This window comes from Setaria viridis, chromosome 1 (genome assembly GCF_005286985.2).
Source record: "Setaria viridis chromosome 1, Setaria_viridis_v4.0, whole genome shotgun sequence".
In the NCBI taxonomy this organism is placed as follows: Eukaryota; Viridiplantae; Streptophyta; class Magnoliopsida; order Poales; family Poaceae; genus Setaria; species Setaria viridis.
Genome location: NC_048263.2, coordinates 21,016,706 through 21,034,393, shown reverse-complemented (window position 1 = coordinate 21,034,393; position 17,688 = coordinate 21,016,706). Strand labels below are relative to the sequence as shown.

Genomic DNA, 17,688 nt, shown 5'->3' with positions numbered 1-17,688 from the left:
GAGTTGTTGGCCAGGAACAGTAAAGGGAAGGAAGTCAAACTCGAGCTCAAAGTCCGCACAAAATCACAAAGTTAACTGAAACTCTGAATTTTCACTAAGTCTGAATGGCAGCAAAGCATCGACTTGGAGCTCAAATTCAGAGCAATTTAAATCAAAAGATATACTTGTTCATGAGCAAAATGGAACATTAGGACATAGTAGAGTATGTCTGAGGTGAAGTTGGACTAAGGGCAGAAGAATTTGAGCATGAAATCAAGTTGCTAAGTGAGCTCTATGACATTGACGATGTCTGACGAAACTGAATGAAGGTTTCAGTGCAATTCCGAAGAACTTGAGAGAACAAATCCAAATTCTATTCAATTCGGTGTTTATCTCAAACCGACGCCAAAATAAAAGATGGCAAGCTCGAGTTTATCTCCAAGTTCTGTTAAAGCACGAGAGGCCGTCGGATCAAGAATCAACCGATAGCCGTTTCTGAAGATCACGGGCGGGAGAAGCAGTGACAGAACCTTCAGACATGTCGCCGCCGCCGTCGTCGGTCGTCCGCCAGCGCAGCTAAGCTAGGCCACCTCCTCGCCACATACGCCTACGGGTAGACCACGGTGGCAGCCATGCGAGGGGTAAATGCTTGAATAACTACCGCTCCCGCGCCGCCGTTTTCACCGCCGTTCTTTTTACTGCCGCCAGCGCCTCTTCTGTCAAACACCGCCGCCAAGCAAAATTCCACCTCCACACCGCCGCTCCCGTCGATTCCTTCCGTCCACACCTCCGCCTACACCCCACCAGTAGCCCTACCAACTTGTTGCCCAGTTTCTTCGCCGTCACACCTTGTATCGCCGCCGCTTCTGTCCGCCGCCGTCGCACCGCCCGCTCTCGGTGAGAACCCCCTCTCGCTGTCTCTCTTCCTTCTTGAGCAGTCGTAGTCGAGTCCTTAGGGTCCTAGGATGGTGTCGGGTTAGTTGTTTGAGTGGGTTGTGCCGTTGTCGTGAGAAGTCACCACCGGCCGTGGGTGTCGCCGCCCGTCACCGTGGAGGGGATGGCTCCGGCCATCTCCGGGGAAGCTGTTGCCGCGCACAAGGTCGTGTAGGTCTAGGGTTGGTGTTGTCACCTGGTCCCGCCGCCGGGAGGGCGCCGGCCGGCGAGCCGCGCCGCCCTCTGTTCCGGTCGCGTTTTGGCGGGAGGAGGAAGAAGGAGCGGTGCACCCGGGCCCGCGCGTCAGAGAGAGAAGGGGGGGGAACGGAAGCAGGCCGGCCGGGCGCGAGCGATTGCTGGGCCACGGTTCAAAGGCCCAGTAGTGACGCGCGCGTGTTTAAGTGGAAAAAGGAAAGAGGGCCGGCGCGTCGCGTAGGCCCAGGAGCCGGTGCGGAGTCATCGGCCTGGTTCGGAGGCCAGAGGCCGTAAAGTCCAGCAGGCCGGTGGGCTTGTAACACAGGCCGGCGTCACGTGAAAAAGGAAGAAAAAGAAAGAGAGGCCGTGGGCCGGTGCTGGGCTGCTAGAGGGAAATCGGCCCGCGAGGCCCGTCAGGAGGGGGAGTAAGGCCGGTGGGTAGAGTGAATAGGAAAAGTGGGGTCCGTGCCGTGGGGGCCCAGTAGTCGTGAGAAGGGGTAGAGAGGGGGTGAGTAAGAAAAGTTTTCCGGGGGAATTTTCGGGAAAAGTTAGATTTCTTTAGTAAAATAATCCATTTACAAATGATATATGGTCATGGAAAAAAATTAAAGCAGAACAAAGTAAATAAGAAAATGCCATAGAAGCAAAAAAAATTTGTAGAATCATTTGATACGATAGACATGTGTTTAGTAAAGATAGAATGTCCAGAATATTAGGTAAACAGGCCTAGAACTTAAGAAACTCCATCCATATTGGGATCACGTCCATAGTACAGATGTTTTTAGCACAGTATGGCCCATGGTTTCGGTTGTTCCCGGTCCATAGATTAGGTGATATGTGAGGTCATGTTTACTTTGCCCTGATGTAATGGCAGACCGGCAGTAAAGCCAGATTTGTTTCCATCAGTACCAAAATTTTCACAACAAATTATTCATAATATATATGGTTTGGTGCTATACTAATTGTCTAATTATAGGCCACCCGCAGCGAAGCGCGGGCACTAGTGGCTAGTAAAAAAGAATGAGCTTCCAGCCTTCTACGGCAAGAATGTAGGATAACCTCCACTTGACCCTGTCAATACATTCGCTTCTCTCATATGGTACGGACAAGTGAGCTCCGTCCAACCATGGCGTGCGGAGCAAGGTATGACAACCCCTTTACCAGTCCGGTTTTATCCTTGCTGTCATCCATGTTGCGCGCTGTCATCCATGGCGCAACAGCTTGAGGCTGCCATGGCGGCGGCGGAAATAACTGCTCCCCAATGCGCGAAGTCCTGGCAGCATCTCTCTCCCGTTGGTGGCGCCCGCTCTTGGCGGTGCTCCCCATCCGCTCGAGGGGTCCGCGGCGCTAAATCCCAGTGCAGGCCGGCTGCCCCTGCTGCCGCTCTCCTGTTAGCGCGCTGCGCACGCTCAGGCAGTCGCGGTGCGCCCCTGTATGACCCACTCGACGATGACCAGGAGGATGTGAGCAAGATCCAACCAATTTCCGTGGTTCTTTGCCACGAATTACTTGATTTTTTCACGCTTTCATGCAGCTGCGCTTGTACTGCAGGTTTTGATCGTATGCTTTTTTGTGTCAAATCGTTTGTTTCTCCTGGCAGCTTGCGTTTTGTTTCTCCTGCAGGAACCTTTGTACAGCCAGGTCGAATTCCAAACAATTTCGCCCATTGCCGCCCCCAATCCGACCACAGCGACGAGTCAGCTGTTCGTCACACCAAGAAGCGCAGAGCAGCTCCCGGTCGTTCGCTCCCACGGCGTCCTCGACCTGGTGGCTCGCGCGACGCGCATGAGGCATGACCGACAAGCTGTATGGCAACTGGACAAGGCGGTGGTTTTATGGCTGTCCGCTTCCGCCATCTGCCTCATGGCCATGACGCTCCCAGTACGAAATAGGGGACAAAGCAATCCCCTCACCACCGATGTCGTGGGTTTGATTCTGGGTCGAAGTGGGTTGGGTTGGAGTCAACCCACTTCGTCCCACGTTTGGTTAAAATCGAGTGGGTTGGATCCAACCCAGCGAGAGGAATATTCCCGCTGGATGCGGGATCCAATCCAGCCGTTCGTGGAGAGTGGGAGACGGGCAGGGGTGGGGTGGCTAGGGAGCTCCGCCCCGCCAGGGAGGAGTCGGGGGCGGGGGTAGAGTCGGCGCCGGGAGGCGGCTGGTGGGGCTTGCCGGCGGCTGGGAAGGAGCCGGGGGCACGCGGGGCTTGCCGGCGCGAGGAGGTGGCGGGAGGTTGGCGCGGGAGGTGGCGGCGAGAGAGGGGCCGGCCGCGGCTGGGGCCGGTGGCGGCGAGGCAGGGCCCGGGGGGCGCGGGGGCGGCGAGGCAGGGCCGGTGGAGGTGAGGCAGGCCCCGGGGGCGCGGGGACGGCGAGGCAGGGGCCGCCCGCGGCGAGGTAGGGGGTGCAGGGGAGGCCGGCGGCATGGCGCGCGGGAGGAGCAGTAGAGGATGCCGTGCGGGGAGGAGGAAGAAGGTAGAAGAGGAAGGGAGGGAAAAAAGAGAGGCTGATAGGTGGGCCCCGCAGCTGACAGGTAGGGTTCACAACTAACGGTATTAAAAGGACATCCATCCAACCCTCTCAACCTCTTCAACCAAACAAAAGATTGGATCGGCTCCAACCCACTCATCCAAACACGGAATGGGTCGGCTCCAACCCACAAAAGTGGGTTGACTCCAACCCAACCCACATCGTTCCAAAACCAAACGCATGCCTAGTCGCCATCTTCCTCGCCGGTGGCGCTGGCCTCGCTTTGAGGGGGGAGTCACCGATGGAGAGAGGGAGAGAGATGGGGCTAGCCCCTCGCTAACCTGGAACTAGAAAACCAGACTGGTACGGACTCTGAGGGGGTCTGATGTCTGATTTAAAGAGATCGGGTGCGTAGTAAACGGTTTAATAGATGGGGTTGATATTTGGACTTCGAGCATTGTTTAAGGGTGTAACGTGAACTTCTTCCCCTACAAAATGAGCGATTACCTGATATTTAACGAGCGATTAATCATCCCTTAAAAAAAGGCAGCATGCCAGCACTTCACGGAAAAAGGAAAATGGAGACCACAGCCCACAGCATCCACTACACTACAGTGTCATGACACTGCTAATCCACCCAAACCCCAGGGGCAGAACCGTAACCTCGCTTCCCCCACGCCCTCCCCAACAGTAGATCGACTCTTGCGCGCAAAGTGGGATCCAAGGACAAAGCCCCTTTACCGTTCCCCACCTTCCCGTACACCCGGTCTTCCCACACCACATCTGGGCCCGCCACAACTTCGCCTCTACCGCGCGGGCCCCATCTGACGCTCCCGTAAGAAGGCATCCGTAGACGCGGTGCAGGCAAGCGCAGAAGCAACGCGAAAAGGCACATTATTTCAGGGACAAAAAAGAGAAGGGACCAAGCGAAAAATCTTGTGCACCTGCACCGGGTCTCTCGCGCACCACGCTGGGCCCACTAACTTTTCTTCCACTGACTTCGGGACCCACCGGACGGGATTCCGGGTTGCCTTGGAAGGCGCGGTGCACGGACCACCCGTGGCCAGCGCCAAAAGTCACGTTATTCAATTGCGGAAAAAGATTAAAAAAATGGGAAATTTAGGAAGCGAACAAAAGCTCCCCAGCCTTGTCTGCAATGGCGTCTGGGGCTTTTCCCACGAGCGCCCCTCTCTGCCCCCCACTCCCGCTCTCCTCCCCAGGCCACTAGACGCCGCGCTCCGCAGCGCCGCCACAGCCTGCCCCAACCCTAAGCTCCCGCTCGAGCTCAGGCGATGGGGTCCTCGTCCTCGCCGTCGCCGCCGCCGCCGCCCATGATCGGGAGGGCCGGGAACCTCACCGTCTTCATCACGCCGCCGTCTCCCGCGAGCACGCCGCGGGGCGCGTCGCGCACCCCGCCGCCCGAGTCCCCGCACTCGGATTTCTCCACCCCGACCCCGCAGAGGGCGGCCCCCTCGCCCTCCTCCTCCCCCTCGCCGCGGAAGCCCGCGATCCCGGCCGCGGCGCCCGCGGTGGTGTTCACCCCGCCCCCGCCTCCGGCTCCCGTGAAGGTCGCGCCGCCGCCGGTGCAGGTGCCTCCACCGCAGTACGAGAAGGCGTCCGCGGGAGGCAAGCACGACGGATCGGCCTTCGGCTTCTTCTGGGACGCTGTCGCGCGCGTCCAGGAAGGTGAGTGAACCGCATTTCGTGATTTTGATGGATTTCTTTTTTTTCTCGGGAGTTTTGGGGGTTCTCATGCTCGGATTCTCTCGCTGCTGTGGTTGCAGCGCACGCGAGCCTTGACGAGTACGTGGCGAACTGGTTCGGGTTGGATCAGTCCAAGTACCAGTGGGCGCTCAACGACTACTACGAGGCTACCGGCAAGGTGAGTGCTCTTCCATTTCTCCTCTGCAGCAGCATGGTGCATTTCCCGTTTAATTTCGGTTGAAATTGCGTTCGATCCGTGTCGATTCGTTTCGTTTGTTTGATTTGCGAAAATTGGTACTCTGATCTGGATCTGTAACTGTGTTGAGATACTGTTTTCCGACGATATCTGAAGCTGGATGGAGCATTTGATGTTTGTGTGAAGGTCGATGTTGGTTGGTAAGATGGTATGTTGTGGCCTTTTCAGTAGATAGCCTCGTGAGCTCTATGTGCAGGTGCTAGACTTGGAGCTGTCCCTACGACCTTTACCTTCATGAAAGTGAGGATATGTGTCTTCTCTCGGTGTGATAGATGCTTAGAGTGTCTTGTGTGGGTGTTAGGTGTTGTTTGGGCCCAAAAAGGCTTTTGTGTTGGAGAATATATGCAAAGGGTGTTTAGATGGTTGTGTTAGTGGTGCTTGTTCAGCGAAGCTCTAGTCAATCCCCATCTTGCAATATACCTGTAAAGGTTGAACCAAAGATAGGCCTAAAACACAAGGCAAGAATAGATGCCTAATCACCCTTTATTTAGCAACTATGAGAATGATGGGAAATCATGTTGGACTAGAAAATATGCACTAGAATCGTCATATTGTCTAGAGTACAACACTTTGAAGCTTTCAAAAAGTTGTTACCTGGTTTTAACTTTTGTGCACTGTCTGCTTTATTTAATTATTGCCTCTCGACACACATAAGTGCATTACATGATGAACATTTAACAAGCCTGATGTCTATAGAGTGGGTGGCACAAAGTTATCTTTGGTACAATGATGTTTGCATTCTTGGAAGCATTGTTACCCTTTAAGCGTTTCTTCTACTAAACACGGGCCCAAACTCCAAAATTTTCAATGAAAAGATTTGTGACTGAGCAGTGTGATGTGGAAAATGTACAGATTGTAAACATGTGTTACAATTTTAGCCCTTTTTCTTGAGAATTTTAAATTATAATTTGACTTTGCAAACTGAAACTGTATGCGATTAAATTCACTTTATCCCCCCTAGACTAGATGGGATGGTAGCTGGGGCTATGTTATTTATTGAGCTACTAGTTACACAAACTAGGCTCCAGCAGGACTGCTTTCAATGGGTAAATGATAGATTGACAATACTAAGTGGTAGTTACTTCTTTTGACATAAATTTTTTTTGCCCCTTATTTCGTAGGTTTGAAATGACAAGAGCATCCAGATTTGTTAGATGACACTGTCTAGAATCACTGGCTTTGCCAAGATATAGAGAAATTGTGGGTGCTATTTCTCCATCGCAGCACTATAGCATTAGCATGGTAATGAGGATACACATTCATATGGCTTCTGCACTGGGATTAAGTTTTCACCTAGGGGATGGTGATGATCTCACTAAGTTGCCCATCTATGTTTCATGGTATCCACCTAACTTTTGACCTAAATTTGCTTGAACAGCAATTAAGCTGATGTTGTATGCCAGTTCCCTTCTTTGTCCATCCCTAGAACTTGATGTTGGAAGTGTCATTTTTTATTACCTGTTATCATACCGGCATATGACGCAGCAATGTCGTAGAATATTTCTTATCTCTTGGTTGAGTATCAGTGTCTTAAAAAGTGTTAGGAACTAGTCAGATGGTGGAGTGTGCCTATGCACAATTACTTTGCCATTTTTTTTATATGCTGATACTTAAACTCCATTTTGTCAAATAGTTAGTAAGACTATAGGTATTTTGGTGGATAACAGTTACATCTTTTCTGATGCCCCACAAACTCCATTGCAGGAAGTGGATTGTGTAAAAGGTGGCAAGCCGAAGGAGCTTACTACTACTGAAGTGCAGAAAGTCTGAAATGTAAGCAACTTCACATGATGAAAACAGAAATCTGCTTTGCCCCTCACACTCCAATCTTACTGGTGATTTTACATGTTGTCTGGCCGCCTTCGCAGCAACTTCGTTTTGGGTTGAATATGTGTAGCTAGCAGCGTATGTATGGAGAAGCATGTTCCATTTGTTACATTTTGGGTTGGTGGGGGGGGGGGGGGGGGGGGGGGGGGGGGGGGGGTTGTGGGGTCTGAAAGGTGGTCGTCTCGTCTCTACTGAAAAGCGCCCCCCAAGGGTGTAGGATCTTCACTGCCAGCACCAGGCATCTGGAGACCGCAGTTGAATCAAGGAGGGGTGCTGAAGCTGAAGTCGTTTTGTTCCGCCGTTCAGGATCTGCTGTAATCCTAAGGTTATGTCGAAACACAAAATCGGTCGTATTTGAAATGGCTAATAGTTTTCTGTGCACCCTGTTTTGTTTACTGCCATGCCCGCCCGCGTGTGTTGGATTGCTAATAGTGAATAGCGATGTCATAACCATGAGGTGCTGTGGCATGCGATGCAACGCACGCGGTAAATTTCCATTGTTTTGTTTTCGAAACGGACTCCAAATCTTCATTTCCACCGGGACCTGGTCCCGGTCATATAACGTCGGTGCTGCTGCTGCTCATGATCCTACGCGGCGTTCCTTGTCGCCTGTCTGTATAGTGGATTGGACTGGGAGACCTGCAGAGATGAGCAGGGCAAAAATCCAGGCGTCGAGGATTAATTCCATTGGTACGAATGCTGAGCTTTGCAGAAGAGCCCATAATAGAGCATGTGGGATGTCATGGAAGCTGGTAAATAAAACCCAGGGCAACCCAGCTGGCCCTGGCCCCTCCCGTCACATGTGTGGCGAATGCTACGTCTACGTGGGTACGTTGATAGCACACCTCCGTCACATGTGAATGGTGAATGCTACGTGGCTACGGTGCTAGCACACCTCTATCTAGTTATTAGGACCGAAGTGGTTATTGAAATTATCGTGATCTCGATTCATGGTTGGTTGGATTATACCCGTTGGATCGCAGGTAAAAACATAACTCAAATTGCATAACGGGGTCGCAAGCATAGCTATGCGGTCCGTCCGCTCTAAAGGCCAGGTGGGGGTGGGTCCGAAGACCCATCCCGCCTCATTTCTTCTATTTTGTATGGGAGATGATCTACTGCGTATGGGTACGTCAAATACTAACTACCTAACTAAATACATCTATACATAAAAATGTATACGGACCTATGGTTCCTACAAAGAAATAAATAGCAGTGGTAGCGGCCGCAATAGCGGTAGCGGCCTATTGCCGCTATCGCTACAAGGTAGCGGTCGGCCTGTTGCGGCTTGGAACTTTGCGGCCGCAATTGCGCTATAGCGGGCCGCAATTGCGGTGGTAGCAGGCCGCAATAGCGGTGGCACAAAAAACCCTAGGCGGCCGGCCGGCCCAGCCCACACAGGGCACACACACTCACCCACTCAGCCGCCCCAAGCCCCCAACACGCTCCACCCGGGGCCGACGCCACCCTTCGCCTCCCTCAGCCAGATTTGGCGCCGCCGGCCGCTGTCCGCCGGTGTGCTGGCCGCCGGCGCCGCCCGCCCGCCCGCCACCGAGTTGACCGCCGCGCGCCGCCACGCCGTTGGCCCCGGCCCGTCGCGACCGCCGCGCGCCCCCACTGAGGCACTGACCCACATCGCCGTGTGCGGTGCGCCCGTGCCGCCACCGGCCGCCGCCGCCACATCGTCGGCGCCGCCGCCGCGATTCCGCGAAGGGCGACTGGGCGAAGGCTGCCGCCGCAGGCGCCGCGCCGCCAGGGCCAGGCGCCTAGGCCCGCCACATCGTCGACGCCGACTCGCCGTGCGCGGGCCGCGGTGCCGCCGTGCCGCCGTGCCGGTGCGCCAGCGCCCAGCGCCACCAGGGCCCAGGCACCAGTCCACCACCGTCCACCGCCGGCGCCACTGCGCCACATCGCGCGTGCCCCGTGCGGCCGTGCCCATGCGCCACCGGCCCACCGCCGTGACTCCGTCACTCCGCCGACCGCCCGTCAGTGTCGTCACTCACGAAGGTCAGGTCACCGTGCAAGATACAGAATTGCCGTGCAAGATTTCTTACTTTCTGCTGCCACATTGCCATTACTTTCTTACTGACCTTTGCAACATTTTTTGATTTACAAACATTGATACAGAATTGCAAAATGTCATCCGCTGCGTCAACTGCACATACAAGCCAGTCAACATCAAAAAAAGATCCAGCTTGGGAGCATGCCTTACCTCTAACTGGAAAGGAAATCAAAAATCAAGTTGGATGCAAATACTGCAAAAATTACTTCAACGGTGGAATAACAAGGTTTAAGAAGCACTTGGCTGGAGTTAAAGGACAGAGTATTTCCTGTAAACAGGTTCCTGAAAATGTTAAGGAGAAAATCAAAGCAATGTTGGATGCACATGATGAAAAGAAGAGCGCAAAATTGGATTGCCAGTTGCGTATGAGGCAACAAGTTAATATCAATGAAAATGACGAGGAGGATTGTGTTGTAATGGAAGGAGGAGGAGAAATTGAAGATCAAGCAGGTTCATCAAGTGCTCTAGTCCCTAAGCAGCCCAAAATTAAGGGACCAATGGACAGCTATTGTATGCGGCCAGAGCAAGCTCGTGCAAAAGGAAAGCATCTGCAGACAACGATGAGCCAACATTATAAGGTCAAAGAAAGGGAAAAGGCTCATGAATATATTGCAGATTGGTTTTACCAAGCAGCAATTCCGCACAATACAGTTCTTCTTGATTCTTTTGATCTAATGCTAGAGGCGATTGGTCAATTTGGCCCAGGATTGAAGAAACCTTCTCCTTACCAACTTGGAACCCCTTTACTGAACAAACATGTCAATCTGGTCCATGAATTTTTGGAAGTGCAAAAGGAGCAATGGTCTTTAACTGGATGCTCCATTATGACAGATGCTTGGACAGATCGGCGTGGAAGAAGCCTAATGAACTTGGTTGCTCACTGTTCTAGAGGTGTGTGTTTTCTTGAAGCCATTGATGCTTCCATGGAGGTTCATGATGGGAAGTATATCTACAGCTTGGTAAGCTCTTGTATTGATGACATTGGTCCCGAAAAAATTGTGCAAGTGGTTACTGATAATGCTTCAAACAATATTGCTGCATCAAAGTTGCTTAAATTGAAATATCCTCACATCTTTTGGACTGCATGTGCTGCACATTCTATTGATCTAATGCTAGAGGATATTAGTAAGATATCTATGGTTCATAATATTATTCGAGATGCCAAGGCTATCACAAATTTACTTTATGCACATACTAGATTGCTAGCCATTATGCGTCAATATACCAAAGTTGACTTAGTTAGAGCTGGTACTACTCGATTTGCCACTAGTTACTTGAACTTGAGAAGTCTCTATGATAAACGAAATGAATTGAAGCAGCTATTTGCATCACAAGAGTGGGATAAAAGTTCTTGGTCCAAAAAGATTTCAGGACAGAATGCACATGACTTGGTCCTGAACAACAAGTTCTGGTCACAAATGCTAGAAGTTATAAATTATTTTGAGCCACTTGCATATGTACTTCGAAGAGTAGATGGTGATGTTCCAGCAATGGGATACATTTATGGTGATATTCTCAAAGCAAAGCAAGATATTGCAGTACGCTTAAATGGAAATGAGAAAAAATATGGTCCTATTTGGGGAATCATAGATGCAAGGTGGGACAGCAAGCTTAAGACTCCATTGCACAAAGCTGGGTATTTCTTAAATCCAGGTTTCTTCTATGACAATAAGAAAGAAATGGAGGATGAAGTCTTGATGGAAGCTGTTGTACAATGTGCAGCTCAAATGTACCGTGATGATATAACAATGCAAGATAATATTGTTTCTCAGCTTACTATGTACACTGAAGCCACAGGTTCTTTTGGAACACCAATGGCTATAAGACAAAGAAATATTCCAACAATTTCCCCAGGTTAGTATGTATAGTTGTATAATTCATTCTTAATTTTTTTCTCATCAAATGAAAATATTTTCAACTTTGTTAATCTGGTCTTTCCTATTATTGTAGCGAACTGGTGGTCTGTACATGGAGGTAGTGCAAAGGATCTAAGGAAGATGGCTATCAGAATTTTAAGTCTAACTTGTAGCTCTTCTGCATGTGAAAGAACTTGGAGCGCATTTGAGAGAGTAAGTTCTCCATCTTTGGACTATAAACATCCATCCTGTTATGCACTGTGGGTATCATCAATAATATGAAATGCTTGGACATTATATTCTTGTAGGTGCATTCTAAGAAAAGAACTAGATTGGGTCAGCGTAAACTAAATGCTCTTGTCTTCGTCATGTTCAACAAGAGGCTGCAATGGAAGTATTCTCAAAAGGATAGGGACCCCTTGGTTGCGAAATTCATTGATGATGAGTCAACAAATGAATGGATTGTAGATCCTGATGCACCAGCACCACAATTAGAAGATGATGCTCAGAGTGGTAGTGTGAGAGGTAAGCGAAGATTAATCCATAAAAGTTCATCAAGCAAAGCAAAGAAAGCACGAGTTGTTGCAGAAGATGAGCAGGAAGAATTTGATTCTTCTGAAAGTGAAGAGGAAGAGGAAGGGAACATCCCTTATGCAGATGGAGATGGTTCAAATGACCATGAGGCCGATGATGTTGCTTCTGACAACGAATGATAGTCTTGTGAACTATTTTATGGCTCATAATATATTTCTTTGCAAACTATATGTGAACATGTGATGATTTAATGTGTGGAACACTGATATTTATTTTCTTAATTTAAGCATGTGAGACATCAATTGTTTGTGTGCAATTAAATATCTATTTATACTCATTATTCATGAGATATATAATTAAAATTATGTGAGATTATTAGGTGCCGCTATTGGAACTTATCGTCCGCAATATCGTCCGCTATCCGCAATCCGCTACCTCGACATCAATCCGCTACCAACCCGCTATTCGCTATTTTAAACTTTGGGTTCCTAGTCCCAACTTAGCTCCCAGTGCTCAACACTAGCTAGGAGAGCATCATGACAGCGTGTCTTGGCTAAAACCACAACCTTTTATTTTTCTTTATCTTTGATTGTCATGCTGATGGAGTGAATCTTTTCGAAAGAAAAGAAGAAAAGAAAACATTAATACGCAGAGTAGTGTCATTTGATTTAGCATCGCTCTCATAAACGCACGCTCAACCCTATAAATACACATGCGCAACCTTCTATATGCACCTCCAGGAGATTGAGTTGGCAGATTCTTGGTTGATGAAGTCATCACTAGCGCTGTCGGGGATAGATCCCCAGTACCCGTAAGGAAGGAAGAAAATGGTCTCCTACTAGGATTCCTTTATAATCCTACTAGCACTCATACCATGTAATTCTATTAGGACTCCTCCTTATAACCGACTAGCCCCCTTAGTATATAAAGGAGGGCAGGGGTCCTAAATCGGTAGGCGAAGGTCTCATAGAATCACAACAGAGGATCAAATCCTCAACACCAAACCACATCAAAGCGTAGGGCGCAATATACAACACCCCAAACAGGACGTAGGGTATTACGCTACTCTGGCGGTCCGAACCTGTATAAATCTGTGTCTTGTGTCCTCGCTTTTACCTTCGAGTTTCAGATCCGGTGATACCCCACTAACCAATCTACTACCTTGGGATACCCCTCGGTAGGTTGCCGGGTATAAAATATTGACATCTGGCGCGCTAGGTAGGGGTGACGTAGAGATCATCGGACAAGCTTGAAGGACCTCATCATCAAGATCAATCTCCTCGACAAATAATCAAGTCGCCGAGTCGGAGTTCCGAGAAGACAAACCTACGACAAGACATAATTGATGTGCTCCACGTTCCAATCAAAGACCGAATCGGTTTCCATCGCAGGCTGCTGCATACGGCTCGTTGATCAAGTCACGTGCAGATTGAGGCAAATAATCAAGTCGCCGACGACTACTTCGACTACTCATCTTGACTAGAAAACTAGTCGAGGATGGTCTACTTCGATTACTCGTCTCGACTAGAAAACTAGTCGAGGGCAGGTTCCACGTGATCAACAACTAGTCGGAATCGACTCCGACTAGTTGGCTTCATCAACAATCGACACGGCTTCGTTGACCGACAACCATGGGCAGCTAAGTCACTTTTTTAATTATTTTATATAAATTTTCCAGCTTGTTTTCCGCATGCAGGGCAACGCGCCGGCTACTTATTTGTGTATGCCTCTCAACGGGAATTACCCTCTAGAGCTACACTTTGCCAATTATTCCTGGGGCATGTTGATCAACAACCATGGGCTTGGTACATCAAATTACGGAGGCTATCGCCACGGGTTTGGTGCACTGAGTTTCGTAAGCTCCGCCACAGGCTTGGTACACCGAATTAGGAGGCTCCGCCAGGAAGTTTGGTGCACTGAGTGCTGGAGGCTCGCAGCTGCTACACCCTAAGGAGGCATAAATTCTATACGCGGCAACACGCGTTCTTCTCCCCAAAAAGCAGAAAAGTCTCAACGACTACTTTAAACGCAATCGCGCTCTCTTTTTGTCACAATGCTGACTAGTTATTTTAAATGTCTTCTCTTAGCGGTCGCTAATATCCTTAAGCAGAACACGCCTTAATTCATGATAGCCTCGGATCTTCTGTCATGCCTAAACGCTAGGACGCGAGACAAAGGTCTCCATAGCAGCAGTGCCAATACGAGTACACGAGACAAAGATCTCACACGCAATGACAATGGCTAAATAGGGACTAAGAGCCTAAACGTAATATGCTAACTGCTCGGGAGAAATATGGACGAAACAAGAACATGACACACAACATTTACATTATATTCATCACTGAATAAATTTCAGTAGTTCCAAATTCTACAAATATGCTACATAATGTATGCATTTCTTTTTTCAGGTCAAGATTCGGCGACGACTCTCTAGGACGCTCAGCGTACCTATAATGGCTCCGCTAGCTCCCAGGCTCGGGGGCTAAGCACCAATTACTACTTGAAATATCTCCAATGGCTCAGCTAGCTACCAAGCTCGGGGGTTAAAGCACCAATTACTACTCGGAATAGCTCTGGTAGCTCCGCTAGCTCTCAAGCTCAGGGGCTAAGCGTCAAATAACTACTCAACGTGGCTCCTATGGCTCACCTAACGCATAAGTTTGGGGGCTGGACGCCGAAAAACTACTCGAAAGACAATTGGCATGAAGACTAAAGCTCGCTAGACCTCGGATTGATTAATTAATCATTCCAAGGCTCGGGGGCTGATTAGCTACACCCAACAGTTATTTTTTTCAAGATGAAGAAAGAAGATTCAAGATTTTATTGACCCTCAGCCTGATTTCTTCGATTCAACCTAAGGCTCGGGGGCTACTCCATATGGAGTGCGACTTCCGCCACCTTTCATATCACATTCCAAAGATGAAGATTACAAAATCAAGACGATTAAGGGCTTGAGCATACCATAGCCTCATGGAAGCTTTAAGGAATTTTGAAGATTCAGCCAGACAAAGTACTCGAGAAGCTCTAAAACTACTCAGCGAGGATTTGAAAAATACTCGAAGACTGCTGCATTCAACTATGAAGCGCTCGTGGACTTGTCGGGGATAGACCCTCAGTACCCATAAGGAAGGAAGAAGACGGACTCCTACTAGGATTCATCTGTAATCCTACTAGGACTCATACCATGTAATTCTACTAGGACTACTCCTTGTAACCGACTATTAATCCTGCCCCCTAGAGTATATAAAGGAGGACAGAGGTCCCTAGATCGGTAAGCGAAAACCTCATAGAACCACAACATAGGACCAAAATCCTCAACACCAAACAACACCCATGTGGAGGGCGCAATATACAACACTCCAAATATAACGTAGGGTATTACGCTACTCTGGCGACCCTGTATAAATCTGTGTCTTGTATCCTCGCTTTTATCTTCAAATTCCAAGTCCGACGATTCCCCTCCCCCACCAACCAATCTACTAACTCGGGATACCCCTCGGTAGGTTGCCGGGTATAAAACACCGACAAACGCCTCGCTAAGTCACCACTACTGCCTGCTATCGACGGGCACACCACATATCACTAAAAGAATAACGTCAGTTAAATCCTGGAATAAAATCCAGAAATATGCGAGCACCAATATCGAGTCGGGGACTCGAACCATAAGGGCAGCTGAGTTACGCTTAGTTCACTAGCCTCCCCGCTTCCTAACTATAACGCCTTTCTAAATCCCTAGATGGAATACCTATGGTCACTTCATCATGGCAGCGGGAAAGTCACATTGGTAACAAGCTCGTGGTTGTCTAGTGCTAGGGAGAATTAGATGTGTTAATTCAATTACGATATTTATATTTGCCTTTCTTTTGTAATATCTAAACTCATGCGAGTGTTGTGTAAATTTTGTTACATTTATATCATTGCCATACCATTTTGAATGGCATGGATCAAATGAAGTTTTGTCACTAAAATTAGTAAAAATAGTGGCATGAGTCTAAACATCAATGAGATGCATATTAAAACCGTAATTGGCACAATGGCACAAACCTAGTTCTTTTCTTTTAAAGGGACAGATATAAACATGAGAAAATTCCTTCTATGCCATCGAAAATTTAGCTCATCCCTCGTGCCATTAAAAATTAAGCAACCCCTTCATTGCCATTGGTTAGTTTTAGTCCCTCGTGTGCCATCGCCGTTAATTTTGTACCGAGCCTTGCGCTTTTGCCGTTACGGCAGCTCCAGCGCACCGTCCATCAAAGCAGCAACGTTTCGTCCGCTAGCTCCATTGTGTTGGGTCCCACAGTCAGCTAAAGAAATTTTCTTTTCTCTCCATTCTCTTCCGCGCAGCTCGTGAAGCTTCTGCGCGTTCCCCAGGTCACTCCCGGCCGTCGCGCGTGCTCAGGGCCAAGGATGAGCACCAGTACCTGATGGTCGGCCCTCCCGCGTATTGGAGCAGCGGCGCCGCAGTTCGACCCCTCCCACGGATGGGAGCGGCGGCGCCCCATGTCGGCCTTTCCCGCGGATGGGACTGGCGGTGGCCTGTGCCTGGAGCGACGGCGGCGCGAGCGTATGGCCGGAAGGCGGAATCGACCGAGGAAGTCACCTGCAAAGCCGGTAGCTACTCGCGCATAAACACCCGCGCCGCGCTCCCCGTAGTCCACGGACAGGCTGGCACGAATCACGGCAGCGTGTCGCACAGAGCCCCGCAGCGCCGTCCTGTGCCCCCATGGTCGTCGTCCGCTGAGGCTGCGCAGCCGCCGCACGCGCCGTTCGCCGTCCGCTCCCATCCACGGGAGGGCCCAAGCCGGGGCGCCGCCGTTCCCATCCGCGGGCAGGGCATGACCGTACGTCCCCGGCAACCATCAAGGCGTCGCGCGGATATGACGCTACGGGCGAGCGGGAAGCTTCGTGTTGCTAAATCCAAGCTCTTAGCAATCCATTTTGTGTGGGAGATTGGATGGAGCATGTTGCCGCCGGCGGTTGATTTGTGCGGCAAGCGAGGCAGAAGCAAAGAACGGAAGCGAGAGGAGAAGGTTTAAGGGGGCGTTTGGTTCCTTGCCTATCTTTAGCACGTGTCACATCAATCTTAAACGTAGACTATTTACAAAATTCATTACATAAGTGGAGGCTAAACGGCGAGACGAATCGATTAAGCCTAATTAATTCATCATTAGCAAATGTTTAATGTAGTAACACATTGTCAAATCATGGACTAATTAGACTTAATAGATTCGTCTCGTCGCTTAGCCTCCACTTATGTAATGGGTTTTATAAATAATCTACGTTTAATACTTCTAATTAGTATCTAAATATTCGATGTGACGGTTGCTAAAAATAAGCACATGTAACAAATCAGGCCTAACTCCGTTATGTGAAAAGTGACGGCAGTGGCATAGAGGGGACGGTAAATTGAAACCGAGGGTACGGATGGCTATAATTTGGATGGCTGATGGGTATATTTTTCAATGGTATATAGGGAATTTTCTCTATAAACATTAGGTCCAACCTTATTTGTTTAATTCTAAAGGCATGGTTCAAACGATTTTTAAGCCAAATGCATGGTTTAACTTTGGGATTCTATCAGAATGTTCCTATCCACTAGCTCGATCAATCGCAAATTGCTACTTTTTGGTTGGTTAGATGGTCACGCTGGCGAAATCATATCGCCGGCCCAGGTATAGACAAATGAAATTTGGCCTTCGGACTAGGCCATGAAAATCCTTCCAAATAATTTATGTTTAGCAATAGAGGAAAAAATTGGAGAAAGCTCATAGGATTTGCATTATGAAAAATTCCTAATCGTAGTAAATTATAGAACTTTCAATAACTTTTAGTATAATTTTTAAGAATAAAAACTAATGCAATCTATTTGGAATCACC

The 17,688-nt window shown here is 49.2% G+C and overlaps 2 protein-coding genes across 3 annotated transcripts; both read left to right on the top strand.

The window, feature by feature from the left end:
* Window positions 1-4,708: 4,708 nt before the first annotated feature.
* LOC117836296 (uncharacterized) lies at window positions 4,709-7,491 on the top strand. 2 transcript variants are annotated; one of them, XM_034715708.2, is made up of 4 exons: window positions 4,709-5,258; window positions 5,357-5,454; window positions 7,237-7,305; window positions 7,401-7,491. In XM_034715708.2, exons 1-3 carry the CDS (start codon window positions 4,865-4,867, stop codon window positions 7,300-7,302), a joined length of 558 nt encoding a protein of 185 aa, XP_034571599.1. In that variant the 5' UTR covers window positions 4,709-4,864; the 3' UTR covers window positions 7,303-7,305; window positions 7,401-7,491. The 2 variants fall into 2 exon arrangements, with proteins under 2 accessions (XP_034571599.1, XP_034571593.1); XM_034715702.2 differs by lacking the exon at window positions 7,401-7,491 and having other exon boundaries at window positions 4,713-5,258; window positions 7,237-7,351.
* Window positions 7,492-9,495: 2,004 nt separating this feature from the next.
* On the top strand, window positions 9,496-11,990 carry LOC117854789 (uncharacterized). The gene is made up of 3 exons (XM_034737044.2): window positions 9,496-11,275; window positions 11,372-11,490; window positions 11,586-11,990. The coding sequence occupies exons 1-3, from the start codon at window positions 9,496-9,498 to the stop codon at window positions 11,988-11,990; spliced, it is 2,304 nt and encodes a 767-aa protein (XP_034592935.1).
* The last annotated feature ends 5,698 nt before the right edge of the window (window positions 11,991-17,688 follow it).